Source organism: Oryctolagus cuniculus, chromosome 6 (genome assembly GCF_964237555.1).
Source record: "Oryctolagus cuniculus chromosome 6, mOryCun1.1, whole genome shotgun sequence".
NCBI classification, from domain to species: Eukaryota; Metazoa; Chordata; class Mammalia; order Lagomorpha; family Leporidae; genus Oryctolagus; species Oryctolagus cuniculus.
This window is the reverse complement of record NC_091437.1, coordinates 41317309-41335950: the sequence shown is the minus strand read 5'-3', so window position 1 is coordinate 41335950 and position 18642 is coordinate 41317309. Positions and strand designations below refer to the sequence as shown.

At 46.5% G+C, this 18642-nt stretch overlaps 1 protein-coding gene across 2 annotated transcripts in view; it reads right to left on the bottom strand.

The window, feature by feature from the left end:
• Positions 1-18642, bottom strand: part of GALNT10 (polypeptide N-acetylgalactosaminyltransferase 10) — a 256674-nt gene that overhangs the window by 41580 nt on the left and 196452 nt on the right. For both annotated transcript variants that reach the window (XM_002710328.5, XM_008255295.4), the window contains exons 5-6: positions 9489-9674; positions 4482-4665 (exon numbers count right to left, since the gene is read on the bottom strand). In XM_002710328.5, the coding sequence (XP_002710374.2) occupies positions 4482-4665; positions 9489-9674 (370 nt within the window). The remainder of the gene's footprint in view (positions 1-4481; positions 4666-9488; positions 9675-18642) is intronic.

Sequence of the window (18642 nt, the reverse complement as noted above, 5' to 3'; positions counted from 1 at the left end):
AATGGGCCAGAACCAGGAGCCAATAACCCAATCCGGGTCTTCCACACCAGTGGCAGGAACTCAACCATCTGTGTCATCACCCTTGCCTCCTGGGGTGTGTACTAGCAGGAAGCTGGAGTCAGAGCTGGAGCTGGGAATTTAACCCAAGTACTGTGATAGCGGTGTCTCAACCACTCGGCTAATGTCTGCTCCACGTTGCTAGTGTATTTCTAAAAAGATCCAGGATTTTAAGAAAATAAGGTACCATTAGCATCAGTACCCCTTCATCCTCTGAAGACTGTGGGGTTTTGGATTTTCTGGCTGAAGCCATACATGTACTGTGTGGAGAGAAAGGGCAGGGCATGTTTCTACTTGGTGCTTCCTGGGGAATCAAATCCAAGCCTCCGCACAGGAAACTGGCCTGGGTTGAATCTGGTGGCAGGGCTAAGGGGCTGCCATGGAACGGGCAGGGCGTGAGAACTGCGGTACTTCGGATGTGCGAGGATTTGCCTCCTGAGGGAGGCCTTTCTTCCCAGCCTGCTCCGCTTGCTGCTGTGTTCAGCAACAATAATAACCACAATTCTGAGTTTGTTCTGTCTGCTGTTCGCTTTGCTGCCATTATCTCCGGCTCTCACAAAGCTCTATTACTGCCCCATTTTCGGATGGAAAAATTTGAAAATCAGAAATGCTATAAAATCTGTTCAAGGACATGCAGATAAGCTGTGATTTAAATCAGGGTCTGCCACCAAAATGTGTGTCTTTCAAACATCATTACACCATGCTGTGCCTGCAGATTGCCCATTTGCTGGGCGCCACGGGGAAGTGGGCAGGAAATGACCAGGGTTTCTCTGGTGGCCACTCCCTGGGTGCAAGTTCAATGCAGACGGGAGGTTTCTGGAGTGAATCAGTATACAAAGGAGGGAGAGTCCTGGGCCTGCGCCGGCCGCGGCAGCTATTGGAGGGTGAACCAACGGCAAAAGGAAGACCTTTCTCTCCGTCTCTCTCTCTCACTGTCCACTCTGCCTGTCAAAAAACAAAAACAAAACAAAGGAGGGAGAGTCCCTCAGAGGCACCTAGGCCCAGAGCCAAGGGTTGAGAGCCATCACTCTCTGGTGAGGCCAGCCCCTTCAACATCCAGATGATGGGACTGAGGCCCCAGGGACACTGCCTGGACGTCTGACACTGGTCAGCTACAGGGCCAGGACTTAGCCTTTCCTCTCGTGCAGGGAGGAGGATGAATGGGCCTAGATCAGGCCTTCCGAAGCTCTAAGTGAGTCTGCTTCTGGCAAAGGTCCCAACAACAAAGGAGGCTCTGATTATGTCTTTTTTTTTTTTTATAATTTTTATTTATTTATTTATTTATTTATTTATTTTTGACAGGCAGAGTGGACAGTGAGAGAGAGACAGAGAGAAAGGTCTTCCTTTGCCGTTGGTTCACCCTCCAATGGCCGCCGCAGCTGGTGCGCTGTGGCTGGCGCACCGCGCTGATCCGGAGGCAGGAGCCAGGATCCAGGTGCTTTTCCTGGTCTCCCATGGGGTGCAGGGCCCAAGCACCTGGGCCATCCTCCACTGCACTCCCTGGCCATAGCAGAGAGCTGGCCTGGAAGAGGGGCAACCGGGACAGAATCCGGCGCTCCGACCGGGACTAGAACCCGGTGTGCCGGCGCCGCAAGGTGGAGGATTAGCCTATTGAGCCATGGCGCCGGCTCTATTTTTTTATTTATTTTTGACAGGCAGAGTGGACAGTGAGAGAGAGAGACAGAGAGAAAGGTCTTCCTTTGCCGTTGGTTCACCCTCCAGTGGCTGCCGCGGCTGGTGCACCGCGCTGATCCGATGGCAGGAGCCAGGTACTTATCCTGGTCTCCCATGGGGTGCAGGGCCCAAGCACTTGGGCCATCCTCCACTGCACTCCCTGGCCACAGCAGAGAGCTGGCCTGGAAGAGGGGCACCGGGACAGAATCCGGCGCCCCGACCGGGACTAGAACCCGGTGTGCCGGCGCCCCAAGGCGGAGGATTAGCCTAGTGAGCCGCGGCACTGGTGGTGATTATGTCTTGGTTACCTGGGCTCCTCTGTTTCTAGAGCAGCCCCTTCTGATCTCAGTTGCTGCTACTGCACCATGTTGAACTACTGGGTCTGTGCTGGTCAAATGGGGATGTCCTACCTATCCCTGAGGACATGTGGGTCAAAACTGCTTTGGCAGCTCAGGCAAGTATTAGCTACTGCTAGCAAATGTTCTCCAGGAATTCAGGTCAAGCAGGAATTGACTCCAGGGTACTGGAGGGTGGGGAAGATTGCATGGTATGGTCTTGGCCTTGGTTTTGATCAGAGTGTGAGTGACCATGTTTAAGATTAGGGAGGAAGGCGGCTCCTCCTGTAAGCAGCTTTAGGTGATCTGTGAAAATGGTTCACTACTTACTTGACCCAGAAAACCTCACAAAATTATGCAAATCAAGAGGCTCAAATCTTTGTGTTCACTTTAAGAACACCTGAGAAACTTCCCAGGCCAACAAGGGTATGCATATCCAAAAAGCCACCAAATACCTGAAAGATGTCACATTAAAGAAGCAATGTGTGCTGTGTTATTCGTCCAGTGGTGGAGTTGGTAGGTGTGCCCAGGTCAAGCAGTGGTCAGTGGTCCAAAAAGAGTGCAAAGTTTCTGTTATACATGCTTAAAAACGCAGACAGAAATGCTGAGCTGAAGGGATTGGATGCAGATTCTCTGGCCATTGGACACATCCAGGGGAACAGAGCCCCAGGATGCGCTGCCGTCCCTACAGAGCCCACGGCCACATTAATCCATGCATGAGCTCCCTGTGCCACATGGAGATGATCCTCACTGAAAAGGAACAAACTGCTCCTAAACCAGAAGAGGAGGTGGCACAGAAGAAAAAGATATCCCAGAAAAAACTAAAGAAGAAAAAACTTACGGCTCAAGAGTAAATTCAGTATAAAACAAATGCAAATTAAAATAAAGAAGCTACAGGAGGGCTGACCTGCTACAGAAGCACAGGGACTCTTTCCTGGCTTGCCCCACTCCTCTGCCTGGCCACCTTTCATTGCCCCAGAGAAGCCTAGCTCTTGCTACTGCTGAGCCTTCCCTGGGACAGTGTTACAGGCTCCCCTTGGGAACCATGGTTCTGCACTGTATCCATGAAGATGGCTGAGCTACCAAAGGCTTTCTTCTTCAGAGCGGGAGGGTCAGGCACAGAGAAGGTGGGATTCATTAGGAGCCCAATGATAGGAGGCAGATGTGGCCTTGCCAAGATGCCATCGTCTGAATCCTTGGCACCTGTGGCTATGCTGCCTTCCCCGGCAAGAGGGACTTTGCAGATGGGACTGTGACTATCCTGATGCATCTATGTTGTTGCTTGTAGTCCCTGTAATCCCAGGGGGCTTATCTGTGAGACACGGAGGTGAAAGAGGCAAAGGAAACGTGATGGTGGCAGCAGAGGCATGAGAGAAACACAGAAAGCTCAAGATGCTATGCTGCTGGCTTTGAAGATGTAGGAGGTGGGCGTGAGTTAGGGAACGTGGGCATCTGCTAGGGGCTGGGCAAGGCAAGGCAAGAGACTCTTTCACAGGACCTCCAGAGGGAACACATCCTGTGGACACGTGCTCCCAGCCTACTAAGACTGACTCTAGACTTTTGACCATAAAATTGTGTTGTTTGAAACCACTAAGTTGTGGTCGTTGGCCACAGAGCAGTCGCTGGAGAGACGGGGCCTTGGCTTTGTAGTCTCAGGTTTTGACGCCTCTGGCAGGAGAGCTAGAATAAGCTCATGTGACAGCTGCAGGGACACGAGCTTCTCTGAGGAAAAGACCCTTCCCAGGGCTTGCAGCTCCAGACAAGGGCTGCGTGCTATTTCCAACTTAGTGACTAACTCACCGGAATCCAGTCTTCCCTCTCCCAGGGCCTCCGTCTCCTGTGCAAGGGGTCGAGCCCTTCCTCCATCAGTTCCCTCCAGCCGCAACATTCTAGGATGCCATCAGTCCATTCCTGACTCCCTAAAACTTCCGTTGTGGGCCAAGCCACACTTTCCTTAACACTTCCAAGGCAGTGGAACAGAACGATGAGAAAGCTGGTGCCACAGGCAGACAGGCAGCCTTTGTCACTTAACTGCTAGGCCCTCATTTGGAAAATGTGGATAAAAACTGTCAATGCATGTGGTGGCTTGGGGGTTAAGTTCATCAGTGTTCAGCACTGGGCCAGACTTGGAGATAGCATGAGTGACTCTCCTCATGGCTGTTGGCCATTTGGGCAAACGGTGTAGAGGTGAAAGGTGGGGGTGACCAGCTCGGTGGTCTGTGAGCTGAAGCTCTGTGACAGATAGGGAGGGGTGGTGCTACTGGCTAGGGACATCTGACACTTGGCAGTGGGCAGGGCCAGGAAGCTGGACCCTTTGCACAGGATTTTGGTGGGAGTGGTGATCCCGATCTATGTGTGGGTTGCAGTGGGGTCACTGATCAACCTCTGGGATGAGCCTGGGCCATTCATACTTACTCAAATGGGTCGCTGGGGTCAGCCTTTTGCAGTTCTGGAGGGATCGGGATGCGCTTGTAGTACATCTCCCAGTCAAAGGCGCCCCGCATGGCGTCCCCAGCCTGTGTCTCATATCGAAAGTCATCATGGTCAATCACGTCGATCATCGGGCACACAATGGTCTTGCGGTTCCGAGCGATGCGGTCTGAAGCAGCCAAGAGATGCCTGTGAGTTGAGGCAGGACTGGGGAGCAGCTCAGTGTACGATTCTAATCTGAAGCTCACTGGCCTAGCCAACCCGTTCTTCGGTGACGGCTCCAAACACGTGAGTTTTGAGAATTCACAGGGAGGAAGGGAAAGCACAGCTTTACTCCCATCCCAGTCCTGCCACCCGTGACAGGGTCCTGAGGCAGCTATACAACAGCATGTCCAAACCCCGGTGCTCTCCAGTGTAAGTGGGGTGGGAAAAGGCTTTGCCTCACAGGTATGATGTTTGAAAGTGCGTAGCAGGGCTGCAGCACACCATGGAGACAGACTGATTTCCTTCTAGGAGGACTCCTGTTCTGGCTCTGCCAGGCTCCCAGCAGCTGCACCCCAGCACTTGCTCTTTATGGCAGACTGTTGGCCCCTGATAGTTCACAGCATCCCTGGCTGCAGTCAGTGAGCAAATGGCTGGCTCATGAGAGAGTTCAGCTCAATTTTTCCAACTGACTGTGGAAAAGGGAATGGGCTGTGCCTGCAAGCTGCGAGTTCCCTACAATCACAGGTATGCAAGCAGAGCCTGGTGGACACCAGGCTGAATGATGCAAGACAGCAAATGAGGGCCTTGACCTAGATGGTGCTATGATCCCCGATCCATTCCAGGCCAGAGAGAAGTGGATTCCATACAAGTCATTCCTTGCCCAATCTGTGAACAGAATCCCTGCTTTGGTTTGTTCATGTTTCTCTCCTAAGAAGTCCTGACTGCAGTCAGAGGGTATCAGTCAGCTGTTGCAAAAATGAGGGGCAAGTGGACTGTACCAGGGTCCTGGCTGCTTTGTGCCAGGAGTCAAGGTCAGCACTTGGAATGGGAGTCTTGTCGGGCCAGGGTAGGTCAGCTGCTGCCTAGGGCTCAAGTTTCATCAAAGCTACAGTACATTTTTCTTCATGAGAAAAAGCAGCAGTTTTGTATATTCTGCATGCAAGACACAATCTATAGGTGACGGGGAAACAGTCATGTCTATTTGTGTTTGAAACAAAACAAAAGGGAACTCTGACAATCAGACTGCATTACAGGTGATAAGGGCGACTGGGACAGGAGATCCTATTCCAGGAAATGTGTTTCAGTGACACTGCAATGCATGTGTGCCTTTGTGCACTAAATTGAGATGGTAAAAAAAAAAAAAAAAGTTTAATAAGTGCAGTTTCCAGTAATGTATCACCAAGTGTGGCTTGGGGGCCAGCAGTGCCAGACACTGCCAAGGTAGGTTTAAAAACCGCCAAACCTGGCCGGTGCCGCGGCTCACTTGGCTAATCCTCCGCCTGTGGAGCTGGCACCCCGGGTTCTAGTCCTGGTTGGGGTGCTGGATTCTGTCCTGGTGGCTCCTCTTCCAGTCCAGCTCTCTGCTGTGGCCCGGGAGGGCAGTGGAGGATGGCCCAAGTGCTTGGGTCCTGCACCCGCATGGGAGACCGAGAGGAAGCACCTGGCTCCTGGCTTTGGGTCGACGCCGAGCACCGGCCGTAGTGGCCATCTGGGGGGTGAACCAATGGAAAAAGGAAGACCTTTCTCTCTATCTCTCTCTCTCTCACTGTCTAACTCTGCCTGTCAAAACAAAAACAAAAAACAACAACAAAAAAACACCAAACCTGCCCTACCCCAAGAAGACAGGTCCTCTGGGGATTCTTTCTCTTATATTTATTTATTTGAAAACCAGAGTGAGTGCTCTCATTTTCTGGTTTACTCAACAAATGTTCGCACTGGCTGGAGATGAACCAGGTCAAAGCTGGAAGCAGGACACTCAATCCAGGTCTCACACATGGGTGGCAAGAATCCAGTTACTTGAGCCATTATTCGCTGCTTCTCTGGTAGCACATTAATTAGCAGACAGCTGGGCTCTGGAGAAGAACTGGGACTCAAACCCAAGCACTCTGATATGAGATGTAGGTATCATATCTGCTAGGCCAAATGTATGCCTCACCCATGGGGATTCTTGATGAGTTTAAGAGTCTTCTTGGAGCCAGCATTGTGTCATAGCAGGTAATGCTACCACCTGTGATGCCAGCATCCCACATGGGTGCTGGTTCGTGTCCTGGCTGCTCCACTTCCAATCCAGCTCCATGCTAATGGCCTGGGAAAGGCAGTGGAAGATGGCCCAAGTGGTTGGGCCCCTACACCCATGTAGGAGACAGGATAAAGCTCCTGCTTCAGCCTGGTCCAGTACTGGCCATTGCAGCCATTTGGGGAGCAAACCAGTGGATGGAAGACCTCTCTCTCTGTCTCTCCCACGCTGTCTAGCTCTGAAGGGCCTTCCTTCCCATTGTTCATGAACATTTGGCTGATTTTACATCCAAGGAGTGCTGGGGCTGAGGGCACAGTGCTTTGCTGGCTGCTGTTGGAGACTGGTGGCATGGAGTCAAGTAGAACCAGAGGGTACCGTGCTATGATGCCGACTTCACTTGAGGACAGAATGCACAGGTTCAAATCCTGGTTTGTCACTTATCAGCAGTATAACCTTATACTCTGAGCTTTGGTTTCCTCATGAAGAAAATCAAGCAAGAGGGGCAGGCACCACTTGGGAAGCCTGCATCTGATATTGGAGTCCCTGGGTTTAAGTCCCTGCTCAGCTTCCTACTGCTGCACACCCTTGGAGGTAGTAGGTGATGGTTCAAGTATTTGGGTCTCTGCCACCCACGTGGGGGGCCCAGAATGAGTTGTAGGCTCCTGACTTTGGCCTGGCCCAGCCCCAATTGATTTGGGCATTTGGGGAATGAACCAATGGACAGAAGATCTCTCTGCCTTTTATAGATAAATAAGCAAAATAAATTTTTAAAAAATGAAAAGAAAATGGAGGCAGAGAGCACCTATGTCATGGGGTCTCTTTGAGGATTGCACAGGATAAAGGAGCTAAGATGCCTAGCACAGCCTCTGGCACGGGACCAGCCTGGACCAGGATTCTGCAAAGAGGCTCAGAAGCAGGATCTGAAAGGGTGAGCAGCAGCTCCTTAATTTTCTTTGCTTCTCATTTTTGTCATTTGCAAAATGTGGCTATCAGGGCTGGCCTGCCTGCTTTTTAACAGTCAAATTCCAATGTGGACCTGGCTTAAGATGTTAAGGGACCAGCAAAGCCATGTTGATGGTGATGATGATGATGATGATAGAATGATGGCCAATACTGGGTGTTCTTTGGGGGGAAGTGTGAATCCTTCTCAGGCTCAGAAATGTCTCATCTCTAAAGGCAGAGGGAGCTGCAGATGGCGATGTTAATGGTTTCACAGACAAAAGCCACGATGTGCTCCATCAACTGCTGATATTAGCAGGGACAGACTTTGAAATCTATACCACTGTCACATTTCTGTTGGAAAAAGTAAAATAAGGGGGGGAGCATGTTTCTTACATGCACGTCTGCATATTATGACAACTGCCCTCATGTATTTCCATAGAAACAGAGTTAAGGGCTATTTAAACTATAAGCTCAGCTTTGTGTCCTGCCACTTCATTCCTTTTATGAGTCACTGAATGACCCTACAAATGGGCTGTTCCTTCAGGACTATAAACTAGGCAATTTATGGTGGGACTTCTTCCTTTTTGTTTTTCTCTTTCAGTAATGAGAGACAGATGCAGAAGAACTCTTAGTTTAAATAAACAGTTTACCAGACAGTCTAATCCTTGCCTAACCCAGTGAGATCCTGGAATCTGGGGGTCAGAAACACATCATCTCATAACAACGTCTCATGTGGATCCAGGAGAAGAAGTAAGGGTGCTGGTGCTCCCCACAATAGAGGTCCACTCTAGACCTCCTGGATCAGAAACTCCAGGTGGGGCTCAGCACACTGCAAGATTTTCAGAGGTCTCTCATTATCTGTCCAAGTTTGCCCTAAACTGCAGTCCTCTTTGCTCCCTAAGCTCTCTGTGGGGTTCATGGTTGCTCTCTAGATTGGTAATTCTTCCCCCATCTGCCTCCAGCCTTGGCCCTGGCCCTGACCTGACTTCTAGTCTCAATGGAACATTTCCTGTCTGATGTCTGCCTGACAGCACCAGCTAACTGCCTTCATCAAAATGGCACTCCTCAGGATTCATGCCTGGTCTCTCACCAGCTGTGAGGCACCCAGGCCCAGCACCCAGCATTCCTGTTTCCCTCCATCCCCAAGGCTAGGGTGGGTGACTCCTGGGTCAGGCTGCCCTCTATTTACAGCCCTTCCCTGGCACCTGACAGCCACTCTTGTCTAAGAGGAAATGAATTTGGGAGGCATGTGGAATTGTGACAGACAGTAGACTTTTTGGGCCACACAGATGGTGACTTTGAAGCTTAAGGCCCAAGGGGACAAGTGAGTCACTCAATATCTGACTCCAGTTTCTTTTACTATGAAAAGGGGATCCTTTCAATCTTGCATGCCTTGGTGAGGCCTGGTGTGGTTCAGAGGAGCAGTGCAATCAGCAGTCACTACTCCAGGTCGACACGATGACGCCCTCTGCATTGTCTCCTGGCAGCAGATGGCTCTGGTTTGCTCTCCAGCAAGACTTTAAGTCATCAGAGGGAGGCAGTCATGAAACTAGACATTATGGTGCTGTGGCGACCGTGCCCAAGTCTCTTCCCCTCTCTGTGTTTCCTTGTTTGGGAAGTGAAGAGGCAGGACTGACTCCACGTCTAAGGTCTCTGTGAACATTTCGGAACCTCTGGATCCCACCCGTGCCCCATGGCATCTGCTGCTCTGTGGCATGCTCTCAAGCACACAGGGGGAAGGCTTGTAGACTCCCCAACAAAGCCCAGGGCCAATGGCACAGTTGGCTGATTCCAAGCCACCTCCCTCAGAACAGGAGGAGCTCCCTTACCAAGCAAGGGGGGCAGCCAGTTGACGTTAGCCTCACAGTGTGAGTCCAAGAATGTGATGACATCTCCAATTGCCACTGAGGCCCCCAACATCCGGGTCCTTATCAGCCCCTCCCGTTTCTTGGTTCGGAGAATCCTCACGCTAGGGAAAAGGGCCATGTAGTCTTCAAGTGGCTTCTTCAGGTGCTCTGTGAGGGAGACAGAAGAGGGGAGATGGGTAAGAATAGCTACTTAGTACTCACGCTTGTAGTCCCTCCTTCCTGTGCGCACCACACTCGACAGTGTGGGCAGCTTTCTAACCCACTGCTTCACTGGACCTTTCAGATAGGGTCAAGAAGGGCAGAGCTCATCACCTCGTGCTACAGACGGGGAAACTGAGGCTGGAGGAGGTGCAGCAGTAATGCCAGACCTGGAGCAGATAGGTCTCCTGTAGCAGGGTGTGGGCACCTGGGATTTATGCCTGGCTGGACTCATTTCTTCATTTTCTGGTTACAACACTTTGCTTTTGACTTGGGAAACTGCCCCTCCCCTTCTAAGCCCATCAGACTAGGGTAGGGGCTGACACTATAGCCTGGTTCCAAGGAGGCATGGCTTATGGCTCAGGCCAGACCAATCAGGGCATTCTATTCCCTTGGCCAGTGACTGGCTCTGGGATGGCCAAGTGACCCAAGGCATTCCAAACAGAATTCAGAGAATGTGTTCCAGAATAATTGAAAAGTGAAGCTCCTTCTTTTTGCTAGGTGGCTAAGTTGGTTATGGCCTTAAGCCTGCTGCTGTTTACATCTTTGGCAAAAAGTAGTGAGAGGTGGTGGGGGAATGTGCGGAGACTGAAATCAACAGGTGAAAACGGGAGTCATGAAATGGACAGACTGTCCTGGTGACACTGCATTTTCCGAGACCCTCCTGGCCTGCAGTACACCGGCCCCTAGATGCTTTTTCCGACCACGGTTTCCTCTTTGTTTGTTCTAATGTGGCTGGGTTTCTGCCACAGGCCTGGACATGTTGAGAAGAAATATCAAAGGTCATCTCTTTCTACTGAAAGTCCCAGGCTTAACCTTGGTGCTTCTTGATTTTAGTCAGTTAGGGTCCTGTATGAAAACTCTAGGATGGCTACAAGCAGACTTATAGTTTAGGGTGGGCTTTGTGGCTCAGAAGGTTAAGGTGATGCTGATCTGAGTTCCAGCTACTCTGTTTCTGATCCAGCTTCCTGCTAATGCACCTGGGAAGGTAGTAGATGATGGTCTAAGTACTTGGGACATTGCCACCCACATGGGCGACTGGATGAAATTTCGGGTTCCTGGCTTCAGCCGGTCCTAGCTCAGCCTATTGAGGGCATTTGGGAGCGTATCAGTGCACAAACAATCTCTCTGTCATTCTGCTTTTCAAATAAATAAGTGCATCTTTTTAAATACACACACACAAACACACACACATATAGCCTATATCATACTTAATGATGGCTGAATACTTTCCTCCTATGATCAGGAAGAAGACTGTGGGTACTAATAACTCTCATTTACCATCATACTAGAATTCCTAGCTGGTGCAACTGAGTAACAAAAAAAAATCAGAAATAAAAAGCATAAGTATTTGATAGCAAAAGGTGACCATGTCTGAACTGTAGATGACATTATCGTTTACATAGAAAACCCTAAAAAAAGCTAGAAAATCTATAAAGAAACTAGAACAAACAGACAAACTTAGCAAGGTTTCAGGATTAAGATCAATACTGAAAAAATAAATTGTATTTCTATGTACCAGAAAATAAGGAACTAGAAAACAACTGACAATTAAAAAAATTTACAATTTCAAGAAAGTAAAATGTGTACTCAGAAGATACACAATATTGTCAAAAAGGGAGTGCAGTGGAGGATGGCCCAAGTGCTTGGGCCCTGCACCCCAAGGGAGACCAGGAGAAGCACCTGGCTCCTGCCATCGGATCAGCGTGATGCGCCAGCCACAGTGCGCTGGCCGCGGCAGCCATTGGAGGGTGAACCAACGGCAAAGGAAGACCTTTCTCTCTGTCTCTCTCTCTCACTGTCCACTCTGCCTGTCAAAAAAAAAAAAAAAAAAAAAAAAAGAAACTAAAGACCAACATAAATGGAAAGATCTTGCTTGTTCATGGATCAGATATTAAGGTGGCAATTCACACCCTCCCACCAAATTGATATACAGATTGAATTCTATAAAAAACATGGTTGACTTCCTTGCAGAGATGGGCAACTGACAAGCTGATCCTAAAAACATATAACAAAATGCAAAGGATTAAGAAAAGCCAAAACAATCTTACAGAAAAACAAAAGTTAACAGACTCAAATATCTTGATTTAAACTTACAACAAAGATAAAGTAATTAACACAGTGTGATCTCGGCATAAGAACAGGCATACAGATCAATGGGATAAAATGAGAGTCCAGAAATAAACACTCATATTTACTAACAATTGATTTTCAACAAGGGCCTAAGACCATTCAGTGGGAAGAATTATGTTTTCAATAAATGATGCTAGTACAGTTATATTTCTACATGGAAAAGCATAAAGTTGGATCCTTTCTTTATCTCATACACAATTAACTCAGGATAGATGTATACACAAGAGTCAAAACTATAAAACTCTTAGAAAAAACATAGGTATAAATTTTTGTGGTCTTGGAATAGGAAATAGTTTATTAAAACATATGCAAAAAAGAAAAGATAAACATGGATACTGCAAATATTCAAAACTTATCCATCAAACGACATGATTAAGAAAGTAAACAATCCACAGAATGGAAGAAAATATTTGCAAACTATGTATACTGTAAGGGACACTTGTATTTAGAATATATAAAGAATTACTACAAGTCAATAATAAAAAGAAACAGATTTTTAAAAGTGGGCAAAATACTTTGAAATACAGCTTGGTGGTTCCTCAGAAAGTTAAACACAAATTCAGCATATGACTCAACAATTCCGTTCCTAAATATATATCCCAAAGAACTGAAAACAGCTATTCAGAGAACTAGTTACACACGAATGCTCACAGGAATACTATTCACAATTGCTGAAATGCAGAAATAACCCAAATTCCCATCACCTGATGGACGGATAAACAAAGACAGCTTATTTCTCAATCACAAAAAAGAACAAAGTACTGACATGTGCTACAACATGGATGAGCCTCAGAAATATTATGCTCAGTATAAGAAGAAACACAAAAAAGGTCTCATGTTGAGTGATTTCATTTTTATGAAATTCCAAATAGGTAAATCCTCAGAAAGGCAAATGAATTCATGGTTACCAGGGGCTGAGGTTGGGAGAATGGGGAGTGACTGCTTAGGGTATATGGTGTTTCCTTATGGAGTGATGAAAATATTTTGGAACCAGACAGAGTACTTGCATACTTTAAGGCAGCTGATTTAATACTGTGAATATTTTCCCTCAATTTAAAATGAGCACACAGGATGTGAATAGATACACAAATAGCCAATAACCACATGAAAGGTTGCCTGACAACATGAGTCATTAGAAACATGCAAATGAAAACCAAAATGAAATACTACTGCACACCCATGACGGTGCCTACAGTAAAAAGTCAGATAATAAAAAGCGTTGATTAAGGATGTAGAGAAATCAGAACCCTATGTACTGCTGAAGGAAATACAAAGTGACATACACACTCTGGAAAAAATCCAGCAATTCCTCATACTATAAAACAGAGTCACTGTATGATCTAGCAATTCTACTCTACATATATGTAAGAGAAATGAAAACATACACCCACACACAATTTTGTACACTAATGTTAGTAGTAGCAATAGTTACAAAAGCCCCAAACAGGGAATATCCAAATGTCCACTCACTGATGAACGAATAAACAAAATGTGGTATATCCATACACTATGCAGCAATAAAAAAGAGTGAGCTACTGGAACACTACAGATGAAAATCAAAAATACTATGCCAGGTTAAAAATGCCAGACATACAAGATTAGACGTTACATGATTCTATTTATATGACATTTCCAGAAAGCAAATTAAACAGACAGAAAGGAAATCAATGGCTACATGGACCTGGACAGGGAGAGGAGCCTGACTGCAAAGGGGCACTAGGGAGCTTTGTGGACAGATGGCCAGGTTCTGAAGCTGGATTATGATACAGTTTCACAACCGTTTATATTTACATTAAAACACACTGAGCTTCAGACTAAAAATGGATGATTTTTATGTAAATTGCACCTTAATAAAGCCATTAAGTTCTAAAAACAACTCAGTGTATTTCATAGTAAAAAAGAAATTGTAAATCCAAATAAAAAATACCACACAGAATAGCCTCATTTATATACAAATACAAATAAATGGAGTTAGAGACTAGAAGCCTCCGTATTGTTAACAACCAATTCTTGTTCAAATTATTCTGCAGATTCAATACAGTCCCAACAAAATCACAGCAGACTGAAGCTGACAACTTGCTATTAAAATTTACATGGAAATGCAAATTCCCTGAACAGTTAAAAGAATTCCATAAAAGAGGAACAAAGTTGAAGGACTTACATTTATTTCAAAACATATTAAGGCACTAAAACAGTCAAAACAGTGTGGTACTGCCCACATCCTCACAGAGGTCAATAGAACAGAACAGAGGTCAGAGAACCACAAAGATGAGGGACTTCAGAAAGTCTGTGGAAATGGAATTATAAGTAAGTTTATTTAAAGTTTTGTTTATTTATTTATTTGAAAGGCAGAGAGAGACAGTAAGAGAGAGGGCGAGAGAGAGTGAGCTCACATTGAATGGTTTGCTTCCCAAATGCTCACACAGCTGGGACTGGGCCAGGCCAAAGTCAGAAGCCAGGAACTCAACTCAGGTCTCCCATGTGGTTGACAGGAACCCAGTTAACTGAGCCATTACCTGCTGCCTCGTAGGGTGTACATTAGCAGGAAGCTGGAATCAGAATCAAAGCTGGGACTCAAATCCAGACACTCTGGTATGGGATATGGGTGTCCCAGTGGTGGCTATACCACTGCTATACCAAATGCCTGCCCCAAGTCAAGTTTATTTTAGTGTCCCCCCCCAAATTAAAATCCATGCATTAAAATATACATTTTTTTTAGAGAGAGAGAGAGAGGTTTTTTTTTTTTTTTTTTTTTTTTTTTGGACAGGCAGAGTTAGTGAGAGAGAGACACAGAGAGAGTTATAGACAGTGAGAGAGAGACAGAGAAAAAGGTCTTCCTTCCATTGGTTCACTCCCCTAATGGCTGCTATGGCCAGCACTGTGCCGGTGCTTCCTCCAGGTCTCCCATGCAGGTGCAGGGACCCAAGCACTTGGGCCATCCTCCACTGCCCTCCCGGGCCACAGCAGAGAGCTGGACTAGAAGAGGAGCAACCGGGACTAGTACCTGGCGCCCCAACCGAGACTAGAACCTGGGGTGCCGGCCCGCAGGCGGAGGATTAGCCAAGTGAGCCATGGTGCCGGCCATTTTAATGAACTTTTTGAATACCCCTATATGCATGGACTTCTGAAGATTTTTGCACTGGGGCAGGCATTGTGGTATAGCAGGTTAAGCTTATGCTTGGGACTCCTGCATCCCATACCAGACTAACAGTTTGAGACCTGGCCACTCTGCTGCCCATTCAGCTTCCTGCTAATGTTCCTGGGAAGGCAGTAAATGATGACCAAAGTACTTGGGTCCCTGGGTCCCTGGGTTTCTGATACTCACATGGGAGACCTGAATGGAATTCCAGGCTCCTGGCTTCAGCCTGGCCCAGCCCTTGCCATTGCTGGCACTTGGGAGTGGGCCAGTGAATGGAAGCTCTCCCTCTTATACCCCACTCATCTCTCCTTTTTTCTGTCACTGTCTTTCCAATAAATAAATAAATCTTAAAGTTTTTTTGTACCAAATAAAGTTATATTTTTAATTCCATTGTTTGAACTTTTTGAAGTACCCTTGTATATTGTCAAATGGTTTTTAAACAAGGGTACCAAGGCAATTCAATGAGGATATTAAAAAGTTTTCAACAACTTGGGCTGGAACAATTGGATAAACACATGAAAATGGTGAGCCTCAACCCCTGCTTCATTGTCATACACAAGAAGTAATTTTGGGGCCAGTACTGTGGTACAGTAGGTTAATCCTCCACCTGCAGTGCCGGCATCCCATATGGGAACCAGTTTGAGTCCCAGCTGCTCCACTTCCGATCCAGCTCCCCGCTAAAGCAGAAGAAGATGGCCCAAGTGCTTGGGCCCCTGCACCCGCTTGGGAGACCAGGAAAAAGCTCCTGGCTCCTGGCTTCAGATTGGCTCAACTCTGGCCATTGCAGCCATTTGGGGAATGAACCAGTGGATGAAAGACCTTTCTTTCTCTCTCTGCCTCTCACTGTCTATAACTCTGCCTCTCAGATAAATAAATAAAATCTTTAAAAAAACTTTTAAGTGGAACACTGACTGAAGCATCAAAATTTATGGTTCCTGAGGAAAACCTAGAATATCTTTGTGAACTTGGGGTAGGAAGAGATTTCCTAGGCTATAAAAAACACTAACCTATAAAGGAAAAAAAAAATGGTTGAACTGATTTAAATTAAGAACTTCATTCTCCAACACTTGCCCATTAAAAGACACTAGCAAACAAATATCAAAGCAGGCCAGTCTGGGAGAAAACATTTGCAATACACGTGTCTGACAAAGAAATTGCATTGAGAATATATAAAAAATTCCAAAAGTCCTAATAAAAAGAGAACTATAAAAAATGGGCCAAAAACTGAAAAAGATGTTTCCCAAAAGGATAACCAAAGGGCCGACATGCATATGAAAAGATACTCAAATCATATGTTGTTAAGAAAATGCAAAGTAAAAGCCTGTGATGCCACTCACTGCATATTTGCCTTAATGGCTAAAATTAAACATGGAAACAATATCAAGTAATGGAGGAGAGGTGGACTGCTTGAGTATAAAGTGACATAACCCCTTTGGAAAGCTATTTGAGTGTTCCTTATAAAGCTAAGTGTATTTATATAATTAACTTGTGCCTAGCAACTCCATACCCAGATATTCACTCCAGAGACATAAAAACCTATACCCACAAAAAGAATGAGTAGTGTTATTCCTAACAGCCCCAAACCAGAAACCATCTAGATATCCATCAACAAATGAGTGACTAAAATAGTAGCAGTATGGCACACCACAGATCACTGCTCAGTGAAACCAATAAACTACTGATATATCCAATCACATGCATGAGATTTTTTTTTTCAAGTTTTGAGGTGATTTATTAGTAACATTATCAAGGAAACAGCTGGCAAATATATCTACTGTGAAGTCATCAAAATCATTTTTAAATATTTTCCTTACAATTTATGACAAAGTCCATATGATAAATTGGAATTATAATTACACAATTGTGAGATAACTTCTGAAAACAATTGAGACCTGAAAAAAGTGTAGAGAATTGCTTTTTTTAACACTTTTATTTAATCAATACACAGTTATTCTTAAGTGTTGAAATTTAACTGAAATGTGATCCCTGTTAAACATAAGAGTGGGGATAAGAGAGAGAAGAGATGTACAATTTGGGACATGCTCAAGCTGACTTGCCCCAAATGGTAGAGTTAGAAACATACCAGGGGGCCGGCGCCGTGGCTCACTAGGCTAATCCTCCGCCTAGCGGCGCCAGTACACCGGGTTCTAGTCCCGGTTGGGGCGCCGGATTCTGTCCCGGTTGCCCCTCTTCCAGGCCAGCTCTCTGCTGTGGCCAGGGAGTGCAGTGGAGGATGGCCCAAGTACTTGGGCCCTGCACCCCATGGGAGACCAGGAAAAGCACCTGGCTCCTGGCTCCTGGCCATAGGATCAGCGTGGTGCGCCGGCTGCAGTGCGCCGGCCGCGGCCGCCATTGGAGGGTGAACCAATGGCAAAGGAAGACCTTTCTCTCTGTCTCTCTCTCTCACTGTCCACTCTGCCTGTCAAAAAAAAAAAAAAAAAAAAAAAAAAAAAACATACCAGGGGACTCCAATTTAATCCCATCAAGGTGGCATGTACCAATGCCATCTCACTAGTCCAAGTGATCAATTTCAGTTCACAATTGATCATAATGAAAGGACTAAGAGTCAAAGGGAGCACATAAACAAGTCTAGTACCTGCTAATACTAACCGATAGGATATATAAAGGGGAGAGTGATCCAACATGGGAAGCGAGATACTCAGCAGACTCATAGAATGGCAGATGTCCTAAACAGCACTCCAGCCTCAGAATCAGCCCTAAAGGCATTCCGATCTGGCTGAAAAGCCCATGAGAGTATTTAGGCATGGAAAGCCAAGACACTCTGGCAAAAAAAAACAAAACCTAAATGAAAGATCTCTGTGAGTGAGATCCCAGTGGAAAGAACAGGTCTTCAAAGAAGGAGAGCCGGCGCCGTGGCTCAATAGGCTAATCCTCCACCTTGCGGCGCCGGCACACCGGGTTCTAGTCCCGGTCGGGGTGCCGGATTCTGTCCCGGTTGCCCCTCTTCCAGGCCAGCTCTCTGCTGTGGCCAGGGAGTGCAGTGGAGGATGGCCCAGGTGCTTGGGCCCTGCACCCCATGGGAGACCAGGAAAAGCACCTGGATCCTGGCTCCTGCCATCGGATCAGCGCGGTGCGCTGGCTGCAGCGGCGGCCATTGGAGGGTGAACCAACGGCAAAGGAAGACCTTTCTCTCTGTCTCTCTCTCTCTCTCTCACTGTCCACTCTGCCTGTCAAAAAAAAAAAAAAAAAAAAAAAACAAAAACAAAGAAGGAGGTACCTTTCTCTGAAGGGAGGAGAGAACCTCCACTTTGACTATGACCTTGTCTAAACAAGATAAGAGTTGGAGAACTCAAGGGGCTTCCATAGCCTTGGAAACTCATGACTGGAGCATAGGGAGATTACTGATGCCATAAACAGGAGTGTCAATTTGTAAAGTCAACAACAGGAGTCACTGTGCACTTACTCCTCATGTAGGATCTCTGTCCTTAATGTGCTGTACATTGAGGCTTAATGCTATAACGAGTACTCAAACAGTATATTTCACTTTGTGTTTCTATGGGGTGCAAACTGTTGAAATCTTTACTTAATGTATACTAAACTGATCTTCTGTTAAAAAAAAAAAGAAGAAATTAGCAATTCCCAACTTGACTCTCGCTGGGATTAAACATGACAATAGGTCTGATC